Below are 24,088 nucleotides of genomic sequence, written 5' to 3' on the forward strand. Positions count from 1 at the left end.
TTGTTCAGATTCTTTTGTCCCATAGGGTGTTCCCTTAATGTAATGCTCTCCCCTTTTTCCTAGGGATGTGGCTTACTGAGAACAGAGGTGTACTGATTGTTACCCCTCTTCTGGATCTAGCAAGTCTACCAGGCTCTGGGGTGTTACTGAAGGTGGTCTGCACAGAGTCCTGTGATGTGAATCATCTGTGAGTCTCTCAGCCATGGAGATCAGCACTTGCTTCAGTGGAAGTGGCAGAGGGGTGAAATGGACTCTGTGAGGGTCGTTAGGTTTGGTTGTTTAATGTACTATTTTTTTGCTGGTTGGGCTCCTGCCAGGAGGTGGCACTTCCACGAGAACATCAGCTGTTTTAGCATGGGGAGGAACAGGTGGTAGGCAGGGCCCTAGAATTCCCAAGAGTATATACCCTTTGCTTTCAGCTACCAGGATGGGTAGAAAAGGACCATTAGGTGGGAGCAGAGCTAGGCGTGTCTAAGCTCCGACTCTGCTTGGGCAGGTCTTGCTGCAGCTGCTGTGGGGGATGGGAATGTGGTTCACTGATCAATGGAGTTATGTTCCTAGGAGAGTTATGGCTGCCTCTACTGTGTCATGCAGGTTGTCAGGAATGTTGGGGAAAGCTACCAGTCACAGGCCTCTTGCAGCTCCCAGGTAACCCAAAGGGTTGTTCTTACTCCCACCATACCCCCTACAACAGCTCTGAGTCTGTTTCCAGGCAGTGGATGAGCAGGGCTGAGAATCTGCTTCGGGCTACCTGCCTCCCAACTCCCAAAGCAAGTGGGGCTTTCATGCTTCCCCTGCACAACCCCACCCCCTCCACAGTGTGGAGTCCGCACATGGGATTCACGCCCTCCCCCAAGTCCTGGCCAGGAGACTTCTCTATCTATTCAAATTATTATAAAGTTCAGCTGGAGGTCTCCTTCTCTCTGTGGCCTTTTCTCAGTGCCCCTGGCAGCCCTCCTCAAGGGCCCCTGTGAGGCAAGGCAGAAATAGCTTGCTGGGGAACACAGTGAGCCCACAGGGCTTTTCCTGCTGCTTCCTCTATCCCTGTATTTCAGTTGGCTGTTTAAATTGACTCAGCTCCAGTTAAGGTCAGAATCTTCTCCTGTGATCTAGACCTTTATGTTCCCCAGTGAGGGTGTATGTTCAGGAGCTGACTGTCCCCCTTCCCCACTTCCACGGTTTGCAGTTTGGGCACTTACAGTATTCGGGGTGTCTTTTGGACCCTGCAGGAGCAATCTGCTTCCTTCAGAGAGTCTGTGGGTTCTCTCAGCCTTCCTGATTTATTCCTGCAGTTCATGATGCAACCCTCCACATGCTGCTTTCTCTGTCCAAGTGGGAGCTACAATCTAGTCCTGCCTTCCATCCACCATGATCCCTGGAATATGTCTGAAATGTTCTGTGTCTTGATTTGATTGATAGTTTCACACGTATACTTGTGTGTGTGTGTGTGTGTGTGTGTGTGTGTGTGTGTGTGTGTGTATAATAAATGAGTTATATACTTATAGTTTGTGAGTGTTACATTTTAATAAAAATAAATCTTGGAAATTACTATATACTTGTTCCTTATATTTATCAATATACCTCCTCCAGTATTCATATAGAGAACCAGGGTTAAATTCATGTTTACGAAGGCAAAGGACAGAATGAATTGATATCCTAGACACTGAAAAGAACAAATGTGAGATTAAAATTTCAAACAGTTTTGAAAACTACTACATTATGTGGTCTTTCACTCTCTCTCTTTCTTGATATCAGACCATTGCTCATATTTTTTTCTCTGCTTAAAATGTTCTTACTTCTCTCGTGACTTTTCTACTCATCCTTTAGGTCTCATTGCTTGCTCTGGAAAGCCTTTCCACAACCCCAAGTATGAGTTAGGTACCCCTCTTGTGTACTCTGATAACATCCTTTGCTTACTACTGTCACCTACTTGACACTCCATAATTTAATTGCCTTCTTAATTTATTTGTCTCCCAATTAAGCTGTCAGTTCCTGAAGGGAACTTGAGTTACTGAAGGTTGTGTCTTCAACACTTGGCACAACGCCTAGTAGGTGCTCACAAATCATTTGTTGAATTAATAGATGGATATAGAACAAGTTGGACCTATCAATTCTCAGCAGAAATATTAGGCATGGTACCTGATTCCAGCAGGATAGCACAATGGACTTAGAGGCAACTGGGAACAGTTTTTCACTGCCTGCATCACCATTGTAATGATGAGAGTTTCTCACTCCTGGGGTTTATTCATTTATTCGTTATTATTTTAAAGAAAGGAAACTGAAAACCGGATTAAAGAAATGTCATCACTAGAAGGTGTTGAAGAAGTCTCCCAAATAAACTTGGTTTCCAAACCCAAATGCCAAAAGCTTAGGAAGAGTATAAATGAAGGTGATGGGTTGTGGTTTTGCTCCCAATTATTAGTGCCCTTCCTGTAAGCGTTTTATATATCCTCACCATTGCCATATGACTTGCAGGACTTTCATTTGGAAAAATTATATTTCCTTGTCCCATTGAGGTCAGTTTGGCCAGTGATTTACATTGGCCAATAGAATGAGAGGAAAAAAACACATACTATGTCCGAGAGGAAGCATTAAAAGCCATTTCTTATTTGACTTTTTTTTTCCCTTTGCAACAAGAACAGTGTATTCCCAATGGGGGTGGCTCCTTCAGTCTAGATGTCACCATCATAGACCAAATGTAATGTGAGCAGAAAATGAACCAGTGTTGCTGCAAGACACTGAGATTTTGAGGCCTTACCACAGTAGAACCTGGTCTAAAAAATGGAAGCAAGTATCAGGTGGAGGACTTACCAGACTCAGAAAAGCCTCTTTGTTCCAAGAGACAGCCAGTCCTTAGCTCCTATGGATTGTAACAATGTAGAAATGCATGCTAACTCTTGCCAGGCTTTCCTGTGAGAGGAGCCGAATTTTTAATTAAATCCCTTCCTGATTTTCAATTAAAGTATACCTTCTTTTTAAATGTTGGCAGCTAAATCCATATGTTTAAAAAACACTTAGGGCAAATCAAATCAAGAAACAACTTAATTATCTCTTTTCCATTCTGTAGTTTGTTTATACATAAAATAAGAATGCTAATATCTGTTCTGCCACTCTAACAGGGTTATATTGAGTGTTAGATTTGTCTTACCTTATAGGTTTTTTTTTTTAAAAAATTTAATTCTGAAATGATGCTAAACTAACAAAGGTCAGGTAAATTCTTAAACTACTCTGGCAAAGCAGGCTGGACAATTCTAAGGTGATGAGGCACCAAAGAGGCTAGCACTACAAACCACTGTGCCTCAACTTTCCTGTCCCTCCCCCGTTCTCCACTCCTCCATTCAAAACATGAAAAGCAGACTTCTCCACTGGCACATCAGACTAGCATGCAACCATCTTCAGGAATCATCTGAGCCTGAAATGATTGAAAGATAAGTCATTGGCAAAAATGAATGGTTTTCTGTCATGAAACAAGTAAATGGTTCTCTGTCATGAAACATCATGCTTTATGACAGAGAATTGTTGCAAGTAAACAAGCAAGGTTTGTGTTGTTCGACCCAAGTTGACTTTCCTAGATTATAACATTGAACTTCATCCTTCTTAACCACGTCATAGAAACGATTCAGGCAATTAAAAAGAAAAAAGAAAAAAAAATAGCCCAAAGACATATAGTACCAAGAAAATTGGATAAATTTCTATGTTTGATCAAATGTCTCAAAAGGACTTGTTTTATTTTACTCAAAGAATCAAAATTCTAAAAAGATGTGGATTTGTCTAATAATTTGCATGATATAGCCCATATATAGAATTTTATGATAATCCTGAATGTGCATTTCAGTAAAAATATTTTTTAAAAATTTAAAGACCATTAGGGAATGCCTGAAAGAGAAAAACATAACGTTTATTTTTTTCTGTTGCATTTTCAGGGCTCACATTTTTCCTTTCAGTGCGCAGACAAGCCACTAGAGGGCACTGTATAGCTCTGCTTCCTCAAACCCTGTAAGAGAGCTGAATCTCATCTCTCATTTCCCCACTGAGGACACTCCAGGTTTTGCCTTACTTTAATAGGGTCAGATAGTGACAACCCATCTGCCTGAAGAAAGCTGCAAACCTGTTCTTATCCCAAGGCTAGTTCCCATTCCCCAGGTTACTAAAAGCGGATTGGTCCTCAGGTGACCGAGAGCAAAGCATCCATTGCTTTCCTGTGGCTACCTATGTCACCTAGTCCCCAGCCCTGATGGCTGGAGTTTACTGCCCCCCAGCCTCTGTAGGGCATTGTGCCAGTTGCTGGAAACAGAACAACAGAGACAGGACCCACCAATACAAAGGAAAGGATCGTTCAGAACAACCAGAGACAGGTGTTAACAAACAGGTCTGTGTCAGCACTCTAGGAGTTTGGAGAATTGTTAACAATGCGATTCTGCAGACGAGGAAAGTGGGGAGTCGTGGAAGAGAAAGCACTCTCAGACTGTGACCAGTCGAGGCTGAAGAAGGTATGAAAGCTGAATTTTAGGCTGTTTCCTTTTCCTTTCCCCTTCCTGCCTTAGCAAGGGACCTCCATACTGGAGGGAACCTGAAGCTAAGATATGACACAGGTTACCCAAAGTATATTTAAAAAATGATCAGCCCATACACCCCAGGACTGCCCATGAGAAGTTGCTTTCCTCTGCACTGCAATATTCATTTGTCATGTATTGATTTGAGAAACATTTATTGTCAAGTGTGCCCCAAGCGCTCATTGGTAAATAAGATGCCATAGTCAGGGTGTGCCCACTTAAAAACTGTAATTCAGTGGGAACACAATGATTGCAATGAAGTGTAATAAGTCCTGTGATAAGGAGAGAAGATGGCACCATATGTGTACAGAGCAGGGGCACCTGACCAAGACAGTAAGTCAGGGAAGGCTTCGTGGAGGAAGTACTAGTCAACTGAGACCCTAAGCAGAACTGGAGGCCACCTAAAAAAGGAGTAGGTGTATTCCAGGTGAAGGCAGCACAGTCCAGAGGAAAAAAGAATCAAGTAAATTTGTATTTGCATATACACAGTTTTGAGATCTTGCTGTTTTCCACTTATCCCTTTTATCCTGAGTCTCCATAACTTTAACTGTTTTTGAAAATATGATTTTAATTGTTGCTCTAATAGTCCATTGTAAAAGTAAACATTTATTTACCCATTTTCAGAAATAGCATTTTTAAGACTCATGCTAATTGCTCTCCCTTCGTCAGTACAAAATCATGTGAAATAATTCTTACTGCTTATATAAATATCAACATTTCCTTTATGGGGCTGACTCTTGAGCACAGTTCCTGCAACACAACCTGATATCCAGCCATAACAAACACTGAATTTATGGAAAGTATTGATTGGTTACATATTGTTTAATTTTAAGTTTTTTATAAATTTCGCTGCAGTTGTTTTTCATGAATTGGCAGAGCCTTAAGAGGCGCATGATTGTATATCTAGAAGACCTCATCGCCTCAGCCCCAAATCTCCTGAAACTGATAAGCAACTTCAGCAAAGTCTCAGGATGCAAAATCAATGCGCAAAAATCACATGCATTCCTATACACCAATAACAGACTTAAAGAGAGCCAAATCAAGAAAAAAATTCCATTCACAATTGCCACAAAGAGAATAAAATACCTAGGAATACAACTAACAAGGAACGTAAAGGACCTCTTCAAGGAGAACTACAAGCCACTGCTCAACGAAATAAGAGAGGACACAAACAGATGGAGAAACATTCCATGTTCATGGTTAGGAAGAATCAATATCGTGAAAATGGCCAAACTGCCCAAAGTAATTTACAGATTCAATGCTAACCCCATAAAGCTACCAATGACCTTCTTCGCAGAACTGGAAAAAACCACCTTAAACTTCATATGGAACCAAAAGAGAGCCCACATAGCCAAGTCAATTCTAAGCAAAAAGAACAAAGCGGGAGGCACTTCCCTATACACTACCGGATTTCAAACTATACTACAAGGCTACAGTAATCAAAACAGCATGGTACTGGTACCAAAACAGAGATATAGACCAATGGAATAGAACAGAGGTCTCGGAGGCAATGCAACATATCTACAACCATCTGATCTTTGACAAACCAGACAAAAACAAGCAATGGGGAAAGGATTCCCTGTTTAATAAATGGTGTTGGGAAAACTGGCTAGCCATGTGCGGAAAGCAGAAACTGGACCCCTTCCTGATACCTTACACTAAAATTAACTCCAGATGGATTAAAGACTTAAACATAAGACCTAACACCATAAAAACCCTAGAAGAAAATCTAGGCAAAACCATTCAGGACGTAGGTGTAGGCAAGGACCTCATGACCAAAACACCAAAAGCATTGGCAACAAAAGCCAAAATAGACAAATGGGACCTAACCTAATCCAACTCCACAGCTTCTGCACAGCAAAAGAAACAGTCATTAGAGTGAATCGGCAACCAACAGAATGGGAAAAAATTTTTGCAGTTTACCCATCTGACAAAGGGCTGATATCCAGAATCTACAAAGAACTAAAACAGGTTTACAAGAAAAAAACTAACAAGCCCATTCAAAAGTGGGCAAAGGATATGAACAGATACTTTACAAAAGAAGACATACATGAGGCCAACAAACATATGAAAAAATGCTCATCATCACTGGTCATCAGAGAAATGCAAATCAAAACAACACTGAGACACCAGCTCATGCCAGTTAGAATGGTGATCATTAAAAAATCTGGAGACAACAGATGCTGGAGAGGATGTGGAGAAATAGGAACACTTTTACACTGTTGGTAGGAGTGTAAATTAGTTCAACCATTGTGGAAGACAGTGTGGTGATTCCTCAAGGACCTAGAAATAGAAATTCCATTTGACCCAGCAATCCCATTACTGGGTATATATCCAAAGGTTTATAAATCGTTCTACTATAAGGACACGTGCACACGAATGTTCATTGCAAAGACCTGGAACCAACCCAAATGCCCATCGATGATAGACTGGACAGGGAAAATGCGGCACATATACACCATGGAATATTATGCAGCCATCAAAAACGATGAGTTCGTGTCCTTTGTAGGGACATGGATGAACCTGGAAACCATCATTCTCAGCAAACTGACAGAAGAGCAGAAGATCAAACACCGCATGTTCTCACTCATAGGCGGGAGTTGAACAATGAGAACACATGGACACAGGGAGGGGAGCACTACACACTAGGGTCTGTTGGGGGGAAGTAGGGGAGGGATGGTGGGGGGTGGGGAGCTGGGGAGAGATAGCAAGGGGAGAGATGCCAGATGTAGGTGATGGGGAGGAAGGCAGCAAATCACACTGCCACGTGTGTACCTATGCAACAATCTTGCATGTTCTTCACATGTACCCCAAAACCTAAAATGCAATAAAATAAATAAATGGGAAAAAAAAAAGAGGTGCTCTGGATTCTTGTCCTGCTGCTCAGATTACCCGCTCCGTGTCATTCATTCTTCCATCTCCCCCAAGTCCACATCTCTGCTCCCTCCATCCCCTAGTCCCTCAGTCTCAGGCTCCTCCCTCTCTGGGATGCTCTGCTGATACTTATCTCCATCTTTTCTCCACTAAATAATTTTTTTTTTCTCTATGGCCCAGATTCCTGAAGCTGCAAATATTGGCTTCATAAAAGATTTTTTTTAAAACCACACTTTGGGTAAAAATATAAATATGATATATGTGGCAAATTGCTCACATAGCAAATTGATTTTCCGGGTCAGGCAGGAAAGACTTTCACAAAAATCTTACAGGAATTAAAATGATTTAGATGGAGTAGCTAATCACCATCTGTTGAATCATTTCAGATCTAATTTATATTTTTTGTTCTGCCTCCTTTTAAAATTGAGCTTCCTCAGATTTCCATACCCTGCACTTTAGCCTCCTTTAACAATAAGGTTTTGGGTTTGTTGGGTTTAGTTTCTGACTGTTTGCCATTACTGTCTTGGTATTCACTTATGCTTACTTACGCTTATCTCAGAGAGAAACGGCTCACCGGTTTCATAGCTGTCCAGGCACTAGCTATTCAGTACAAACTCTATTTTCAATGAAGGATTTCTTGTGTCTCGTGTCTGTTACATTGCTGTATGACTCACCATGAGTTTGGGAGTCTTTCAGAACCTCAGAACACTCAAATGCTTTAAATTTCTCAATTATGTTCATTTCACATATTGGAAGTCGCTTTCATTTGGACCACAGGATCTCGACATAGAAATGAGAAGCTCCATAGCTCCACAACAGTTACGTCAGCCTGGCACATGCCCTGGCTCAGAGCTTCGCAGTCTGGTTCTTTGTCCAAGTGGGTGGCTCTTGTCTATCACCTTGCTATACCCACTTTACTTATGCAAAGTTAATATCACAAACGGCAGCCCGTTCCTTGCGGTGAAAATTGTACTTACCACTTTCATAGCCCCAGTTAAGAAGATACCCATGTATCTTTATTAACAGGCACTTAACAACTTTGCATCATTTAAAATGCTTCCCCTGCCTATTAGCTGATGATGGCCTCAGGAAGGTGGACCTGGAAGATAACAGCTAGCAGGCTGAGGCCAGACACTAGCACTTGCAGTTGTCCTTGGTGGTTTTTTTGCACTGACTTGGGGAGCCAGCTCATGATCTCAGGATGTATGGAAAAATAATCTTTGCATTACTATTGTCAGGTAAGTGATTTTATTTTAGCTTGGTCCTGTTTTATTGGTTATGAGATCATAGAATAAAATAGAAACGACCCTATTTTAGTTCTATCTTATTTAAATGAATAAATGAGTAGTATTTCCTATTCCAGTTTGGTGGATGGATTTTACTGGAACTCAGCTGCCAATGTGGGGGAAATGGCACAAGGAGCCCAGTATTTACGGCTGAATCCAGTTTTCTAGTATGAGAAGCTTCCCTCAATTCTAAGTCTAGCCAGAACTAAAAGAATTGTACCAAATGCTGTGAGAAATACCTCTGTGTGAATGAATGTATTGCTTTGTTTGAGTTATAAGGAGATTCGTTTCCAAACTAGAGTTATTAATGAAGGTGTTGGTAGCTATATGGCTTTGAGTTTTCCAAAAGTGTAACTTTCTACTTCTGCCAAATGGTGAGAAACCAAAAGTATGAACACTGAAACCGTGGGGAGTTGCTCACTTCTCTGTGGGTCCATTACTAAAGCGTGACATTGGAAGAAAAAAAAAAAAAAAAAACTCTTACTGGTTCAGGTGTCATGTGAATTTTTGAAGAAATCTAAATCCATTAAAATAAAGAAATGTCATAGGGTTATTATTAAATTGTATTAATTCAATAATTTGAATTTAATTTAACTTCATTTAAATTTAGTTATTAATTTAGTGTATTAAGTTTACATGAGTTTGACCTCTTTCTGAGAATGTTACAGTTAAACACCCTCTCAAGTGAGTGTTTATGTGTTAGCATAACTACTGACCAGCACACAAATAAGGGGCAGGCAGTTACTTGAAACATTCTGAGTCTACTAGACATTATTGTACCCTAAGTTAGAGCAAGTGTCAAGGATCTACGAAACACTCTGTAGCATATAGGGAAGAGAGATCAGCATTTTCTAGGATACCCTAGGAGAGGATAAAATAGTGTAATAGTTAAGAGAACAGGTATGAGGAACAGACAAAACTGGATTTAAATCTAGTTTTATTTCTCAAGGCTGGGGAACATGAAGGCAAATTATGGACCCACATTTTTTTATGTGTCCTCCTCTGTAAATTGCAGGCAATGTTGATACTTACCTCAAAGTAATAACATAAAGACCAAACCGAGTATTTAATGGAATACACTTCCTGATGCCTGAAACAAAATAAAATGTTAAGCTTACTATGCATTTTCTATGCTAAGAGTTAAGTATCATGATTAATAATTATTAAAAATATAAGTATTAAAATAAGTAGTAGCTGTCGATAATTATAGATTAGGGAACAAACCTACATATGTGATTGGTGATTTCTGAAAAGTCAGAGAGAAGAGAAAATTACAGAAAAAAAACAGAAGACAAATATAGGTACTCTGATTTGTTTACCAGAAAAGTCTGAAAATATTTAGTTTGAAGAAAAGAAAACAAATGACAGGGATGTGGTGTAATATTGTATACATAGTCATATATTTGTAGTGTTATTACACAGAAAAAAGAAGATGTATTCTTTGTGTTGCTCCTTGGAGCAGACCAAACCTGGCATAACTCAACCAAAACTAGACACTGCATGCTCTACTGGGGTGTGCTCAGTATTTGGGAAAGCTCTGTGTGACTTACAGGTGACCGAAATTTGAAAAGGGTTCCTAGAAAAGAAATAATTTTTTCTTTAGTTTCTACAACTACTCAAGCAGATAGTGGATTAAAGCCTTAACTGGCACTGGATGTAGGGGTCACTGGGACCAGATGACCCCGAAGGCAACAGTGGTCTCCAGTACTCAAGCGGTTATCTTCGTAGTTTCAGAAACCCTCCTAGGAAACTCTCTTGATGCGGCTATAACAGAAAGGTGTAAGAGCAAGTTTCTTTTCTTTTTCTTCCTTTTTTTTTTTTTTAAGGGGCGAGGCATGAGCAGGTTGGTATTTTTATTTTACTTATTTACTTATTTTGAGACAAACTTTTCCTCTTGTTGCCCAAGCTGGAGTGCAATGGTGCAATCTTGGCTTACTTCAACCTCCACCTCCCAGGTTCAAGTGATTCTCCTGCCTCAGGCTCCTGAGTAGCTGCGATTACAGGCACACACCACCATGCCCGGCTAATTTTTGCACTTTTAGTATAGACAGAGTTTCACCATGTTGGTCAGGCTGGTCTCGAACTCCTGACCTTATGATCTGCCTGCCTCGGCCTCCCAAAGTGCTGGGATGACGGGCATGAGCCACCGTACCCAGCTAGCATTTTTATTTTATTTTATTTTTTTATTGCATTTTAGGTTTTGGGCAACATGGGAAGAACATGCAAGATTGTTGCATAGGTACACACATGGCAGTGTGATTTGCTGCCTTCCATCACCTATATCTGGCATTTCTCCCCATGCTCTCTCTCCCCAACTCTCCACGCCCCACTGTCCCTCCCCTATTTGCCCTCAACAGACCCCAGTGTGTGAGGCTCCCCTCCCTGTGTCCATGTGTTCTCATTGTTCAACACCCACCTGTTAGTGAGAACATGCGGTGTTTGGTTTTCTGTTCTTGTGTCAGTTTGCTGAGAATGATGGTTTCCAGATTCATCCATGTCCGTACAAAGGACACGAACTCATCGTTTTTGATGGCTGCACAATATTCCATGGTGTATATATGCCACATTTTCCCTGTCTAGCCTATCATCAATGGGCGTTTGGGTTGGTTCCAGGTCTTTGCTATTGTAAACAGTGGTGCAATGAACATTCGTGTGCATGTGTCCTTATAGTAGAACGATTTCTAATCCTTTGGATATATACCCAGTAATGGGATTGCTGGGTCAAATGGAATTTCTATTTCTAGGTCCTTGAGGAATCGCCACACTGTCTTCCACAATGGTTGAACTAATTTACACTCCCACCAACAGCGTAATGTGTTCCTATTTCTCCACATCCTCTCCAGCATCTGTTGTCTCCAGATTTTTTAATGATCGCCATTCTAAATAGCATGAGATGGTATCTCAATGTAGTTGTGATTTGCATTTCTCTAATGACCAGTGATGATGAGCATTTTTTCCTATGTTTGCTGGCCTCATGTATGTCTTCTTTTGTAAAGTGTCTGTTCATATCGTTCGCCCACTTTTGAATGGGCTTGTTAGTTTTTTTCTTGTAAACCTGTTTTAGTTGTTTATAGATTCTGGATATCAGCCCTTTGTCAGATGGGTAGATTGAACAAATTTTTTCCCAATCTGTTGGTTGCTGATTCACTCTAATAACTGTTTCTTTTGCAGTGCAGAAGCTATGTAGTTTGATTAGATCCCATTTGTCTATTTTGGCTTTTGTTGCCAATGCTTACGGTGTTTCGGTCATTAAGTCCTTGTCTATGCCTATGTCCTGAATGGTTTTGTCTATGTTTTCTTCTAGGGTTTTTATGGTGTTAGGTCTTATGTTTAAGTCTTTAATCCATCTGGAGTTAATTTTAGCATAAGGTGTCAGGAAGGGGCCCAGTTTCAGCTTTCTGCACATGGCTAGCCAGTTTTCCCAACACCATTTATTAAACAGGAAATCCTTTCCCCCTTGCTTGTTTTTGTCAGGTTTGTCAAAGATCGGATGGTTGTAGATGTGTGGTGTTGCCTCCGAGGCCTCTGTTCTGTTCCATTGGTCTATATCTCTGTTTTGGTACCAGTACCATGCTGTTTTGATTACTGTAGCTTTGTAGTTAAACTCACAGGTAACAGTATTAACCCATTTTCTTTTTTTAGACAGAGTCTTGCTCTGCCGCCAGGCTGCTGTGCAGTGGCGCGATCTCGGCTCATTTCAATCTCCGCCTCCCAGGTTTAAGTGACTCGCCTGCCTCAGCCTCCTGAGTAGCTGGGACTATAGGCCCGGCTAATTGTTGTATATTTAGTAGAGACGGGGTTTCACCACATTGGCCACGCTGGTCTGTATCCCTTCACCTCGTGATCTGTCCGCCTCGGCCTCCCAAAGTGCTAGGATTACAAGCGTGAGCCACCGCGCCTGGCATTTTTATTTTTTCTCTATAAAAAAAAGATGATTGCCTTGTTTTCTACAGGAATAAGAATAAATCCAATATATCTATTTCTAAACTTATCAGAGGTCTTCTTCCAAATGGAGAATCCATTTTTTCTAATATGACTTGATTCTTCCGTGAATTCCTGCACTCATTTCACATTCAGTCATTACATGTCAGATTGTGATCCAGACACTGAGCCCAGAGCCGGAAGACAAATGGGCTCCCATGGAGGATCCCTGCAGGATGGGTGCGGTGGATGGTGGGAGGGAACACAGGTAATACACGGAACAACTATCTTATTAAAATAGGATAAAACAGACAGTAAAAAATCATACAAAGAAATAAAACCAGGTAAGATGATAAACATGAATGCCAAAAACTGCTTAAGAAAGGGTAGCAGGAAATTATTTTCTGAGACATAGCATTTATGCTAAAAGTGGAATAAGGAGACAGAGCCAAATTTTCTCAAAAATTCCGGGGAAAGAGGATGGAAGGCAGAGGGAAGAGCAAGGGCAAAAATTCTGAGACAGGAGGTAAGTTAGTGTTTCCAAGGAAAAGCTGGAGCTTTCATTTGAAAATCAGATTCTAAAGCTAAGAACCAATCTGTAAATACAGTACTATATTACTTCAACGAGAAAATTATGGTGTCAACCAGGAGTCCCCAAAAGTTTTTTGTTTTTACTTAAAAAGTCATACAAAATTTGTATTCTAGGTCACAATGTGCTAATTTAATTGGAGGAAACAAGGGGACTTTATTCATTCGTGTATCCCCAGAATCTAGCACAGTTCCTGGTTAGTATTTAATAGTAGGATATCGGTTGAATAAGCAAAGAAGGAAGTGAAGGCAGGGAGAAAAAGAGACAAGCAGAGAGGGAGAGGAAGCGAAACTCCGTCTCGAAAAAAAAAGAAAAAAGAAGAAGAGAAGAGGGAGGAAGAGAGGGACGTAGGAAGGGAGGAGAGAGAAGGGAAGGGAAGAGATGGGAGGAAAAGAAGGAGGAAAGGAAAGAGGAAATATTTGTTTTCATCTGGTCAGACACAGTGAGTGCTCGGCGAAGTCAGATCATGATTATCCTGTGCGTCTGATTCATACCCCTGCAAGTAAATCACTCTGAAAAATATATATTTAGAATGACTAAATGAAGAAACAAGGTAGTTCTTTTTTTTTCAGGGATCCAAGAAGAGAGCCTTACTAGCTGTCTATTTAATTAATACAGGAAAGAGTTACAGGAAGGGTATGCCAGGGAATACAGGACTATAAATTCTTTAAAAGCAAAATCTGTGTCTTCACTTACGTGTCCCACACATTGTCAGCCACATAGTCAGCAGTCAATATCAACTACTCAAAATGACAAATGACAAAAGACCAGAATTTTGTGGCAGACTAGTTTAGCCATGAAAAGTCATTTAGCCCCAGAGGGCCTCAGTTTTCTTATGCCTATTCAATAAAGCACTGAGTAGATTGTTATATTACAATACAATCATTTTTCATCTGTAAACCCCATTGAACCCCCAAAATTCAGCCTGAGATGAGCTGGAGTAGTCACCAAAACTATAAATATCTTTAGCATGGTGTGAAATAGGGTTTTTGGAAAGAAATGGACACCCCACTGTGAACTCCATTGCAGAAAAGGTCTGAAGAGGGGGAAAAGTAGGGATGGTATCTCAAAGTTGCTTTGTAGTGAGTTTAAAATAGAAAAATTAGCCTAACATTCTTGTGACGAATTTCTTTTCACCTTGGTTTCTAGAAAACTATTCAAAACATCTACGAGGCTGTTTGAGAAGTAAACTTTTGAGGAATTTCCCCCAAGTTATTTTTATAGATTACATTTGACACCAACTGCAAATGTAGTATCTTTTGCCCAAAAAATTCACAATCCTACTTATATGGTACTGACAAAATCAGGCTGCACCTACATTTTTACATCGTAGATTTCCAGCCATTGCTATCATATCCACACCTTCAGTAAGTACCTACGTGGTTTTCTGTGATAAATGAACTAAAGTAAAACTAAAGCAAACATATTGAGAATAAATATTCTAGGTTTATCTCTGGGTGTCGTGATCATAAGGCTTTTTTTCTGATTTTAAATACTTTCTAAACTTTCTGCTAAGAGAACCATATAATATAATCAGAACAAGTTTTGAAATGTTTTATAAAGCAAACTGAACAAACATAATCTCTGCTTTCTAAGAAGTCTTTAATTTTTGTATGTTACTCATAGACTATGACCTATACAATTTATTTGGGACATTTATTAAGAATTTCTGTCTAACCCAAATTGTTATATGTAAGCACTGGAAAAAATGATGTCCTCTTTGTTTGTAGTGTACAAAGTTCTATAAATAGTTATTGAATCAACTTTGGTATTTCTACCCCTAGATTTATATATAGCAGGTTAGGTTCTGTACATAGGTAGGTTCTGAATAATAACAACCAACACTGATAAAGCATTTACTCTGTGCCGTGTACTATTCTAAATCATTTACATTCATTTAATTTTTAAAATTATAGTAAAATACACATAATCTAAAATTTACCATTCGAACCATTTGGAAGTGTACAATCGGTAGCATTTAATGCATTCAAAACGATGCACACCCATCACCATTATCTAGTTCCAGAACATTTTCATCATTCCAAAAGGAAACTTCTTGCCCATTAGCAGCCACTTCCAATTCCCCCAGCCCCTGGCAACCACTGATTTGTTTTCTACCTCTACAGATTTACCTATTTTATATATTTCATATAAATTGAATCATATAATAGGTAGCCTTTTGTGTATGGCTTCTTTCATTTATGATAATGTGTTTACCGCATGTTCTCACTCATAAGTGGGTGTTGAACAATGAGAACACATGGACACAAGGAGAGGAACATGACATACTGGGGTCTGTTGCCAGGGTGGGGGACTAGGCGAGGGATAGCAGGGGGGAGGGATAATATTAGGTGAAATCCCTAATGTAGCTGGTGGAGTGGGAATGGATGCAGCAAACCACCACGGCGTGTGTATGCCTATATGGCAATCTTGCAAGATCGGCATATGTACCCCAGAACTTAAAGAAAAAAGAAAATATAAATAAATGCTGAAAAAAATACATAATATGTTTAAAATACAATCTTTAATACTCAGTGATGTAAAGGAGTAGAATTGCTGGGTCACAGTAATTTTATGTTTAACTTATTAAGAAATTGCTACTCTTTTCCACAGGAGCCGTACCTTTTTACCTTTTCACCAGGGTGTATGAGGTGCCAGTTTCTCCATATTCTTGCCAGAAATTGTACTTTTCCACTTTTTAAATTTTAGCCATTCACTTTAGAGCGTATGAAATGGTTTTTCACTGTGGTTTGTTACATTTCCCTAATAACTAATGCTGCTGAGCATCTTCTCATGTGGTTGTTGGTAATTTGCATTTTGCATATGTTTAGAGAAATGTTGATTCTAGTCCTTTACTCATTTTAAAATTTGTTTTTGTTTTTTGTTGCTAAGTTGTAAGAGTTCTTTCTGTATCCTGGATATAGTCTTATCATATATACTACTGACAAATATCTTCCTTCATTCTGTAGATATTTGATTTTACTTTTAACAGTCTTTTGAATGAAAAGCACAAATGTTTTTCATTTTCAAGTCCAATTTATTTTTTTTTCTTTTGTTGCTTATGCTCTTATATCATATCTAGAAATAATTGGCAAATTTAAGGTCATAAAAATTTCTCCCTATATTTTCTTCTGAGAGTTTTGTAGTTCTCTTATATTTAGATCTTTGGTTTATTACCAGTTAATTTGCCTGTATGATGTATGATAAGAGTCCACCTTTATTACTTTGCAGTTGTCCCAGTAACATTTGTTAAAGAGACTATCATTTTCTCATTGAATGGTCTTGACACCCTTCTTGAAAGTTAATTGGCAACAGATATATGAGTTTATTTCTGTACTCTCAATTCCATCTGAAGAACATATCTATTCTTGGGGCAAAATCACAGTTTTATTGCTGTTACTTGGTTGTAAGTTTTTAAATCATGAAGTGTGATTCATCGAACTTTGTTCTTGCTTTTCAAGATTGTTTTGGTCTAACAATTTCATAGAAATTTTAGGATTAGTTTTTCCATGCTTGCCAAAAAAATTACATGCATTTTTAACTTAATTAATCTGTTTAATAACTCTATAAGGTAGAGACTATCAGCCCATTGTATAATGATGGAACAAAAATATAGAGATTAAGTAAATTTTGCCTGGTCTCAGGTAATTGTTAAAGAAATTAGTTTGAACTTAGGCAGTCGTGCTGCTGAATCTGTGCACTTAGAGAATACATTATGTTGCCCCTACCATACCTAGTGATACTCCAGGATTGGCTCCCTTACTCTTACAACATTGTCACCCAGTGTCCTGATTGTGCTTTCATCAAGGTGAAGACTTTACTGAAGGTTGATGGTCCGTCTTCCTCCTGTGGTGCAGCTAAGGAACTCTAACTGTACGGCTGTTATGTTAGCCTTTTAGTCCTTTTTATATGGGTGATAGAAATTTCTTTTTAAATTCTGGAGGCCTCCTTTTGATGTTATCATTTATTTCCCAGTCGTAATTATATTCTAAAAGTCAAAATAAAAGGAAATAAATGCAAAACAAAAAACATGAATAGTATAGCTATTTGAGGCAGCTGAGAAGGTAGACCATGGCACTGAAATTGCATTTTGCTAGGAAAAAGGCCACAAAATTCCTTCCCTTACCACCTTTCCTGAACTAGTCTGTTAGATTCAGAGCTCAAAAACATGGTATCAGGAAATGTCCTTTCAAAATGAGTGTATGGGAATGTGGGAATGCATAATAAAATCTGTCCTCATTGATTTGTTAGCAAAAAACCAAATAAATCAATAGCTCGTGCTTGCAGCAGATATATTTTAGATCCTTTCAGTGTTTGTTTTTTGCTTTATTGATCTATCACAATTGGAGAAAATGTAAAATTTCTCACTGTTATTGTATTTTTGCCAGTTTCTTATTTTGCTTTATATTTCTTGTTGCTATGTTATTGGGCTATAATGGTCCATAATTACTTGAGAATCATTGTGAAATATGCTGCTTAATGACACAAGTTAATCTTTTTCATTTTCTGTAATATTTTTACTCTTAATTCTACTTTGCTTAATATTAATATTATTACTCCTGTTTGTTTCTTTATTTATTTAGTATACTGGAGACAGAGTCTCATTCTGTCCTCCAGGCTGGAATGCAGTGGCGTGATCTTGGCTCACTGCAACCTCCGCCTCCCAGGTTCAAGCATTTCTTCTGCCTCAACCTCCCAAGTAGCTAGAGCCACCATGCCTGCCTACTTTTTTTGTATTTTAGTAGAGACAGGGTTTCACTGTGTTGTCTAGGCTTGTCTTGAACTCCTGAGCTCAGGCAATCTGCCCACCTTGGCCTCTCAAAGTGCTGGGATTACAGCGTGAGCCACGGCACCCATCCTATCTCTTTTAACTCAATCTAATGTCTTTGTCTTCTAATACAATGTAATCCATATACATTCATTAGTTCGTAACCGACATTTAGTATCTTATTTCTGTCATCTTTATTTAGTATTTTATTATATGATTCCTTGTTTCTGCTCTTTTTATGTATATATATACCATGTTTTATTTGCCTTTATCCTCTTAAGTGTTTCTAAAGGTATATAGCCTACTTGTAATTGTCCCATTAGCTAACTTTATGTTTTTGAAAGGATTCTCTCTCGGAATTCTCATTTTGGTGGCTTGGCACACATAGAAAGTCTAAGTGCTTTCTGGACTTAGATAAGCTGGATAAGGTGTATATGAGCCACTGGTCAATGGCTTGTGCAGACCTTGAGTGCATTTCAGGTATGTCATAGGCTATTGACTCCCTCAGCCCCTCTGGCAGCCAGGTATTCAGATAGGGTATAGCCAGGTGCATCAGTCTCAAAACATAATCAAGTATTATTGAGACATAGTTAATGTACATTACAACTCACAGCACACACTCTCACACACGTGTCTGAAATAAGATTCCGCAAAATAATACCTTCCCTTATTATGTGTGATGTACTTTGATATATTCTCTTCTATTTTATACAACCTAATTTTTTTTTTTTTTAGAGACAAGCTCTTGCTCTGTGGCCTAAGCTGGAATACAGTGGCACAATCATAGCTTACTTCAGTCTCGAACTGCTAAATTTAAGTGATTCTCCAGCTTCTGCCTCTCAAGTAGCTGAGACTTCAGGTGTGCACAACCACACCTGACTAACTTTTTTGTTATTTTATTTGTAAAGATGGCATCTTGTTATGCTGCCCAGGCTGGTCTCGAGCTCCTGGCCTCAAATGATCCTCCTGCCTTGGCCTCCCAAAGCACTGGTATTACAGGCATGAGCCACCACACCCAGACTACAGCTTAATTTTTTAATGCCGGTGACAACCCAGTAGACTGATTTCATGGCCCATCAGTAGAGGAATGCACCGCCTTCCCTGCATGTTGGAATTGTCTCAGAGAATCTGTGGAGCCCTGATGTTGGGTTTCATATCCAACGGTTCTGCTAACACAGGAGGCAAGCAAACTACAGCCTGTGAACGCCCAGCCCCTAGTTTTGTATAGCTTACAAGTTAAGAATGATTTTTACTTTTTTAAGTGCTTAAAAAATCAAAAGAAGAATATGTGAATATTATATGAAATTCAAATTCTACTGTCCACAAATCGTTATTAGAACATAGTCATATTTATTTATGCTTTAGTTTACATATTGTCTGTGGCTGCTTTTCACAGTGACAGAGTTCATTATTTATAATAGATGACCCACAAAGCCTAAAGTAGTTACTATCTCTCTCTTTATATAGGAAGTTTATTAATACTTGCACTAAGGGACCTCAACAGACAATTTGGAAAGCTTAGGTTTTAGACTAAAGATTTCCAATCTAAATTCCTGTGGAGCTTTTTGAAACTGCTGCCAGGTAGTGGTGGGCAGAGGATGTGAGGCTCCAGGCCAAAAACCCAGGCTGGCTTCCACCATGCAGTTCAGCTCTGTCTATTTCACACACTGATGAGCTTATCCTTGGAAAGTGATTAAAGTAAAATTAAATGCAATTTGAGGAAGGAAGTGAGGGGGACTGTGGCTCTTAAACAAAACTGTAAGAAACACCAACATTTAAGATGGCGAATGGTGTTATTTCTAAAGTCGTTCAGGCTAATATCCCATTCTGTAGCTGTTCAAGTTATACATAAAGGTAACACTAGAACCACAGAAAATGTAAGAATGAACCTCAAAACTCAGGAAAATGAAGTTTACATATATTAATCTATATTACCACTGGAGCAGTTGTTCTCACTGCTGACAGCACATAAGAATCCAATGCCTGGATACCACAGAGGATTCTATCATGCAGGCAGGATGAGAACTACTGAACTAGCTTCGTTTCTGCAATTTTTTATTTTTCAACCAGTGAAACAAAGTACCAGTGGTGTGAGAACTTTGGGCTAAAGTTTCTGTTCTTAATTAAAATTCTTTTCATCCAGCCCAACTTGCTTAAGCCCAAATTTAATGTGTGTGAAGTTCAGCTACAGAAATACCAATATCTTACACTAAAGCAGGCACAGGTAAAGTATGTGAAATCCCTTTTGTTCCGAGGATTTTTTAGTGGACAGGAGTGAAGAGATTGGAATATGCTTGGCTGGAAAAATTAAGATTCAAGTTAACAAACTGTTTAATGTGGATTTGCCACTGCAGGCCACCCTACAATTCTATGTTAGAGGTATAACATTCCTACCTCAGGCTATCAACAAGGTAAATTATTATTTTTATATCTTTTCATTTATCCCTAATTTGCTGAAGTGAAGGCTTGCTTGAGAGTTAGTTGTATTATAATTTGGTGAGAATTTAATCTTCTCTCAATGACGCTTATTTGATGCTCTCATTCTCCTTCAGCTGCATAGATCACGGTAGACCTTGGCAGACAGTTCTGTAGTTACATAGATCTGAATCAAAAGCCAGGTCTGCCACTTAGCAGCTGTGTGAGCTTGGGCAAGTTAGGCAATGTTTCTGATGTCTTTTTCTCCGCCACAAAGAATAACATACAACAATAGATTCTCCACTAGTTGTTATAAAAATGATTAGAGAGATGTGCAGAATGAAGTAAGTGTACAGTAAGTGTCAACTACAAATATTATGATCTTAGACATAAAGATTTCCACAATTCATGAATGGTGAAGCATCTTAGAACACATCTATTCCAGGCCGGGTATGGTGGCATGAACCTATAGTCCCAGCTGCTCAGGAGAATCAGCCAGGAGAATTGCTTGAGGCTAGGAGCTTGAGGCTAGTATGGGCAATATGGTGAGACCCCATCTCAAGACAAAAGCAAAAAAAATTTTTTTAAGTTTAAAAAGAGAGACATCTATAAGTACTCTCATCTTAGAGGCCAGAAAACTGAGGCTCTGATAATTTCACAGACTTGCACAGATTCCCCCAACTGTTTGGTGGCAAAGCCAGGAATGGAGCTCCCCTCTCCTTTCCCACTGGGACAGTGGACAGAAATTCATCTTGCTTTCCATCTGTCCAGGCTGAAGAATGTGCGCTGGCCGGGATGACAGAGTGACTGATTTTTCTCCCCATCCCAGTGATGGTTTGAGACAGTGTGGATGACCGGAGGCTGGACAGCGCAGAGACAAGCTAAAAAGTTTAGACTTCCTGGAGGGAAGCTGCAGTCCTCCTAGGCCACAACACCTTCGAGGTAGAATAGATAAAGTGCCCTTCTCTACCAAGTTAGGAAAGGCAGAAGTGTGACCAGTTGGCTGTATGGGGACTGCCAAAGCATGCCAGTCGAAGATGAGCAGAAACTGGATCATTCCATTTGGCACCTAGCATACTCACTGCACCAGTTAATAAGCTATGCTTTTCTTCAGAGTAATTGGCTGAAGAGTTGGAACAAAAAGTGTTGAGAATAGGCTATCCAAAACAGTAGACTCAGATGTTATCACACAAAGCACTTTATCCTTGAGTTCAATTCTTCTAAATTGTGATTGGCTGCTTTGGCTTAATAAAGAAAAAGGAAAAATGAATGGCCACAGGCAGTATGATCTAACCATATTATCACAACTTGACCAACATTGAACTTGTCAAGCCTTTGGTTCAAGAGCAAAACAAAATCATTCCCTTGAAATACTGCTTCATGGGAACAGACTTCTTCAAACATCTTTTAGCACAGGCAAGATTCCCATGTATACGTTCATTCTGTCCAAGACAATGAGATCTGGCAGAAAAGGCAATGAGTTGGAAGTCAGTGGATATGAGCTCTTGTCCCAATTTTACCACAAATTAGCTGAGCCTAACTTCTACAGATGCATTTATCAAGCAGTTTTCATGGTCATTGCAATGCCAAAAAACTGTAGCAGTTAGAAAATTTAGTTTTCAGACTTGGAAACTGTGTAAGGCATTTGTATGCAGGGTGTGTCCTTTAAGAGTTTGCTTATGCAAGATAAGGCTTCTTTCAGCTGTGAGTCAGGAGGGAACCAAAACCCAAACCAGCAGCTGCATGAGCTGACTTTATCACGTCTTGACAGGAGCTCAGCCACTGGAAGTTTTGGCATACAGCAAAACTGCAGGGTACTTGTCCTATATCACATTCTACTTCTATGTGTCTAATAGCATTTCATGTTAGAAATGTCAACTATTTGGGAAAGCTGAGTGGTCTGGTGAATAAAGCATAGAGCAGAGAGCTCGGAGGCTGGCTCTCTATTTCCAGTTGTTTTCCTAACCTGTCCTGTGCCCCCAAGTCACCCCACCTCCTTGGTACAATGGGAACAGTGACAGAAGTTCAGGTCCTCTCACCCAGCACATGGGAATAAGAGACAAGAGAGGTGAAATGTTCTGGAACTTACCAGGTGTTATACAAGTATAAGCTGCCAGACGATTCAAATACAAATTTTGAATATTTTATTTTCTAGAAAGTATACCGATTCATTCCACCCTTCCCAGACCTAAATTACACAATTCAATTCAGGTCACAGATCTTTACTTTGTGCTAAGTATCACAGCAAATGCCATTTCAGTGTCTGAGAACTGAAAAACATAAATTAAAACTAGGAGTTTGAGGCCTTGCTAATATGCCCAAACCTACCTACTTTACTTTGCACTAATTTGCCACTTGAACATTAAACTCTGCAATCTGAGAGGTTTCCCAGCTTTTGCCTGCTAGCTGCCCTTAGCCTCTTCACATGAAGGCACGTTATAGTCTCCTTTCTCCATGTGTTAGCCCCTGCTATTTCTGTATCCCTCCTCCTCTGCATCTTCACCTAAAACTCTACCCATCCATCAAGGTTCATCCAGTGATTCATTTGCAAGTAGGCACACGGTAATGTCTTGAGAATACATTTTACAGAGGCTCATGCAGCTAAGAAAATGTGCAGTGTTGGCAAAGGCCTGTCCATTCCTGAGTAGCCACATGCTGGACACATCCATCTTTCATAACACCCCAAGGTAAATATGCTTCACTTGGAGAAAGAAGTGGAATTTTTCAGGTATAGACTGGATGTGTTCCTGCTAGAAGATGTGAAGGGATTAAGAAAATGACTCTCATTTCAGTATTGCTAGAGCAAAACACAATTTCTCTTAGTGGCTATAGCATAGGGACACTGAGGGCTAAGAGATATAATCTAAGTAACACAATAAGTTAGTGTGGAAAAATTATCAAAATGAAACCTACATGGCTATTATTAAAATTCTAGCTTTTAGGATGTCCAGGGAGCTCAGGAACTTAGTTGTCCTTTTTTGTGTGTACAAAGTACCCCAATGCTTGCTGACTAATATGCTGAAGTATCAGAGAAATCATGCCAAAAAGATCTCAAACAGGCAGTGAGATCTGGGAGGTGAGAATAACATTGGGGGTGAGCAGAATTAAGTCTCCATTCTGCTCCTTACCAGATATGCCCATCTGAGCTAATCATTTAATTTTTATGATACCAAATTTCTTATCTGTAAAGTCAGCAAGTTGGATTAGATGTTCTTCAAGTGGTTTTCTAGCTTAAAGGTACCTTCTGAATTCAACAGGACAATACTTAAACTGACCTTTAATCTAGGAATGACACAAGTAGATTTTTGGAAGCTAATTTAGCTACAGAAAGCTGAGAGCTCCGATGCCAAAGAGATAAAAATAACAGGAGAGCCTTCTCTTATTCCAGTCCTTAAGCAGTTTTGGCAAACTAATGTTTGTTGTTCAATGGTTACAAGTTTGCATTTTTTCTACCCTGTTTACTGAACTAAATATGCTATAGTAAAAAGTCCTATTCAAAAACCATCTTTTTTGCATATATTTTGCAGCTTTGTAGAATTGAATATGTCCACAGATGTCTATTAGCTGGGTAGGTAGGGTCTTAGGAATCCAGGAGAACCAAGTAATTATGTGAGCTGTTTCTATCAAGTGTACTTTTGAACATTCTTGGTGATTTTTTTTTTTTTTTTTTTTTTTTTTTTTT

General features: G+C 39.4%; 1 protein-coding gene across 4 annotated transcripts in view; it reads left to right on the forward strand.

The window, feature by feature from the left end:
- Positions 1-8,419: 8,419 nt before the first annotated feature.
- GYPA (glycophorin A (MNS blood group)) overlaps positions 8,420-24,088 on the forward strand; it is a 30,267-nt gene continuing 14,598 nt past the window's right edge. For 2 of the 4 annotated variants that reach the window (XM_032246489.1, XM_032246490.1), the window contains exon 1: positions 8,422-8,665. In XM_032246489.1, coding sequence (XP_032102380.1) covers positions 8,629-8,665 — 37 coding nt within the window. In that variant the 5' untranslated portion in view covers positions 8,422-8,628. Of the gene's footprint in view, positions 8,666-24,088 lie in introns of all 4 variants that reach the window. The other 2 variants (XM_032246486.1, XM_032246487.1) reach the window with 2 other exon arrangements.

Source organism: Sapajus apella, unplaced genomic scaffold (genome assembly GCF_009761245.1).
Source record: "Sapajus apella isolate SASKATOON/1434 unplaced genomic scaffold, GSC_monkey_1.0 scaffold61, whole genome shotgun sequence".
Taxonomy (NCBI): domain Eukaryota; kingdom Metazoa; phylum Chordata; class Mammalia; order Primates; family Cebidae; genus Sapajus; species Sapajus apella.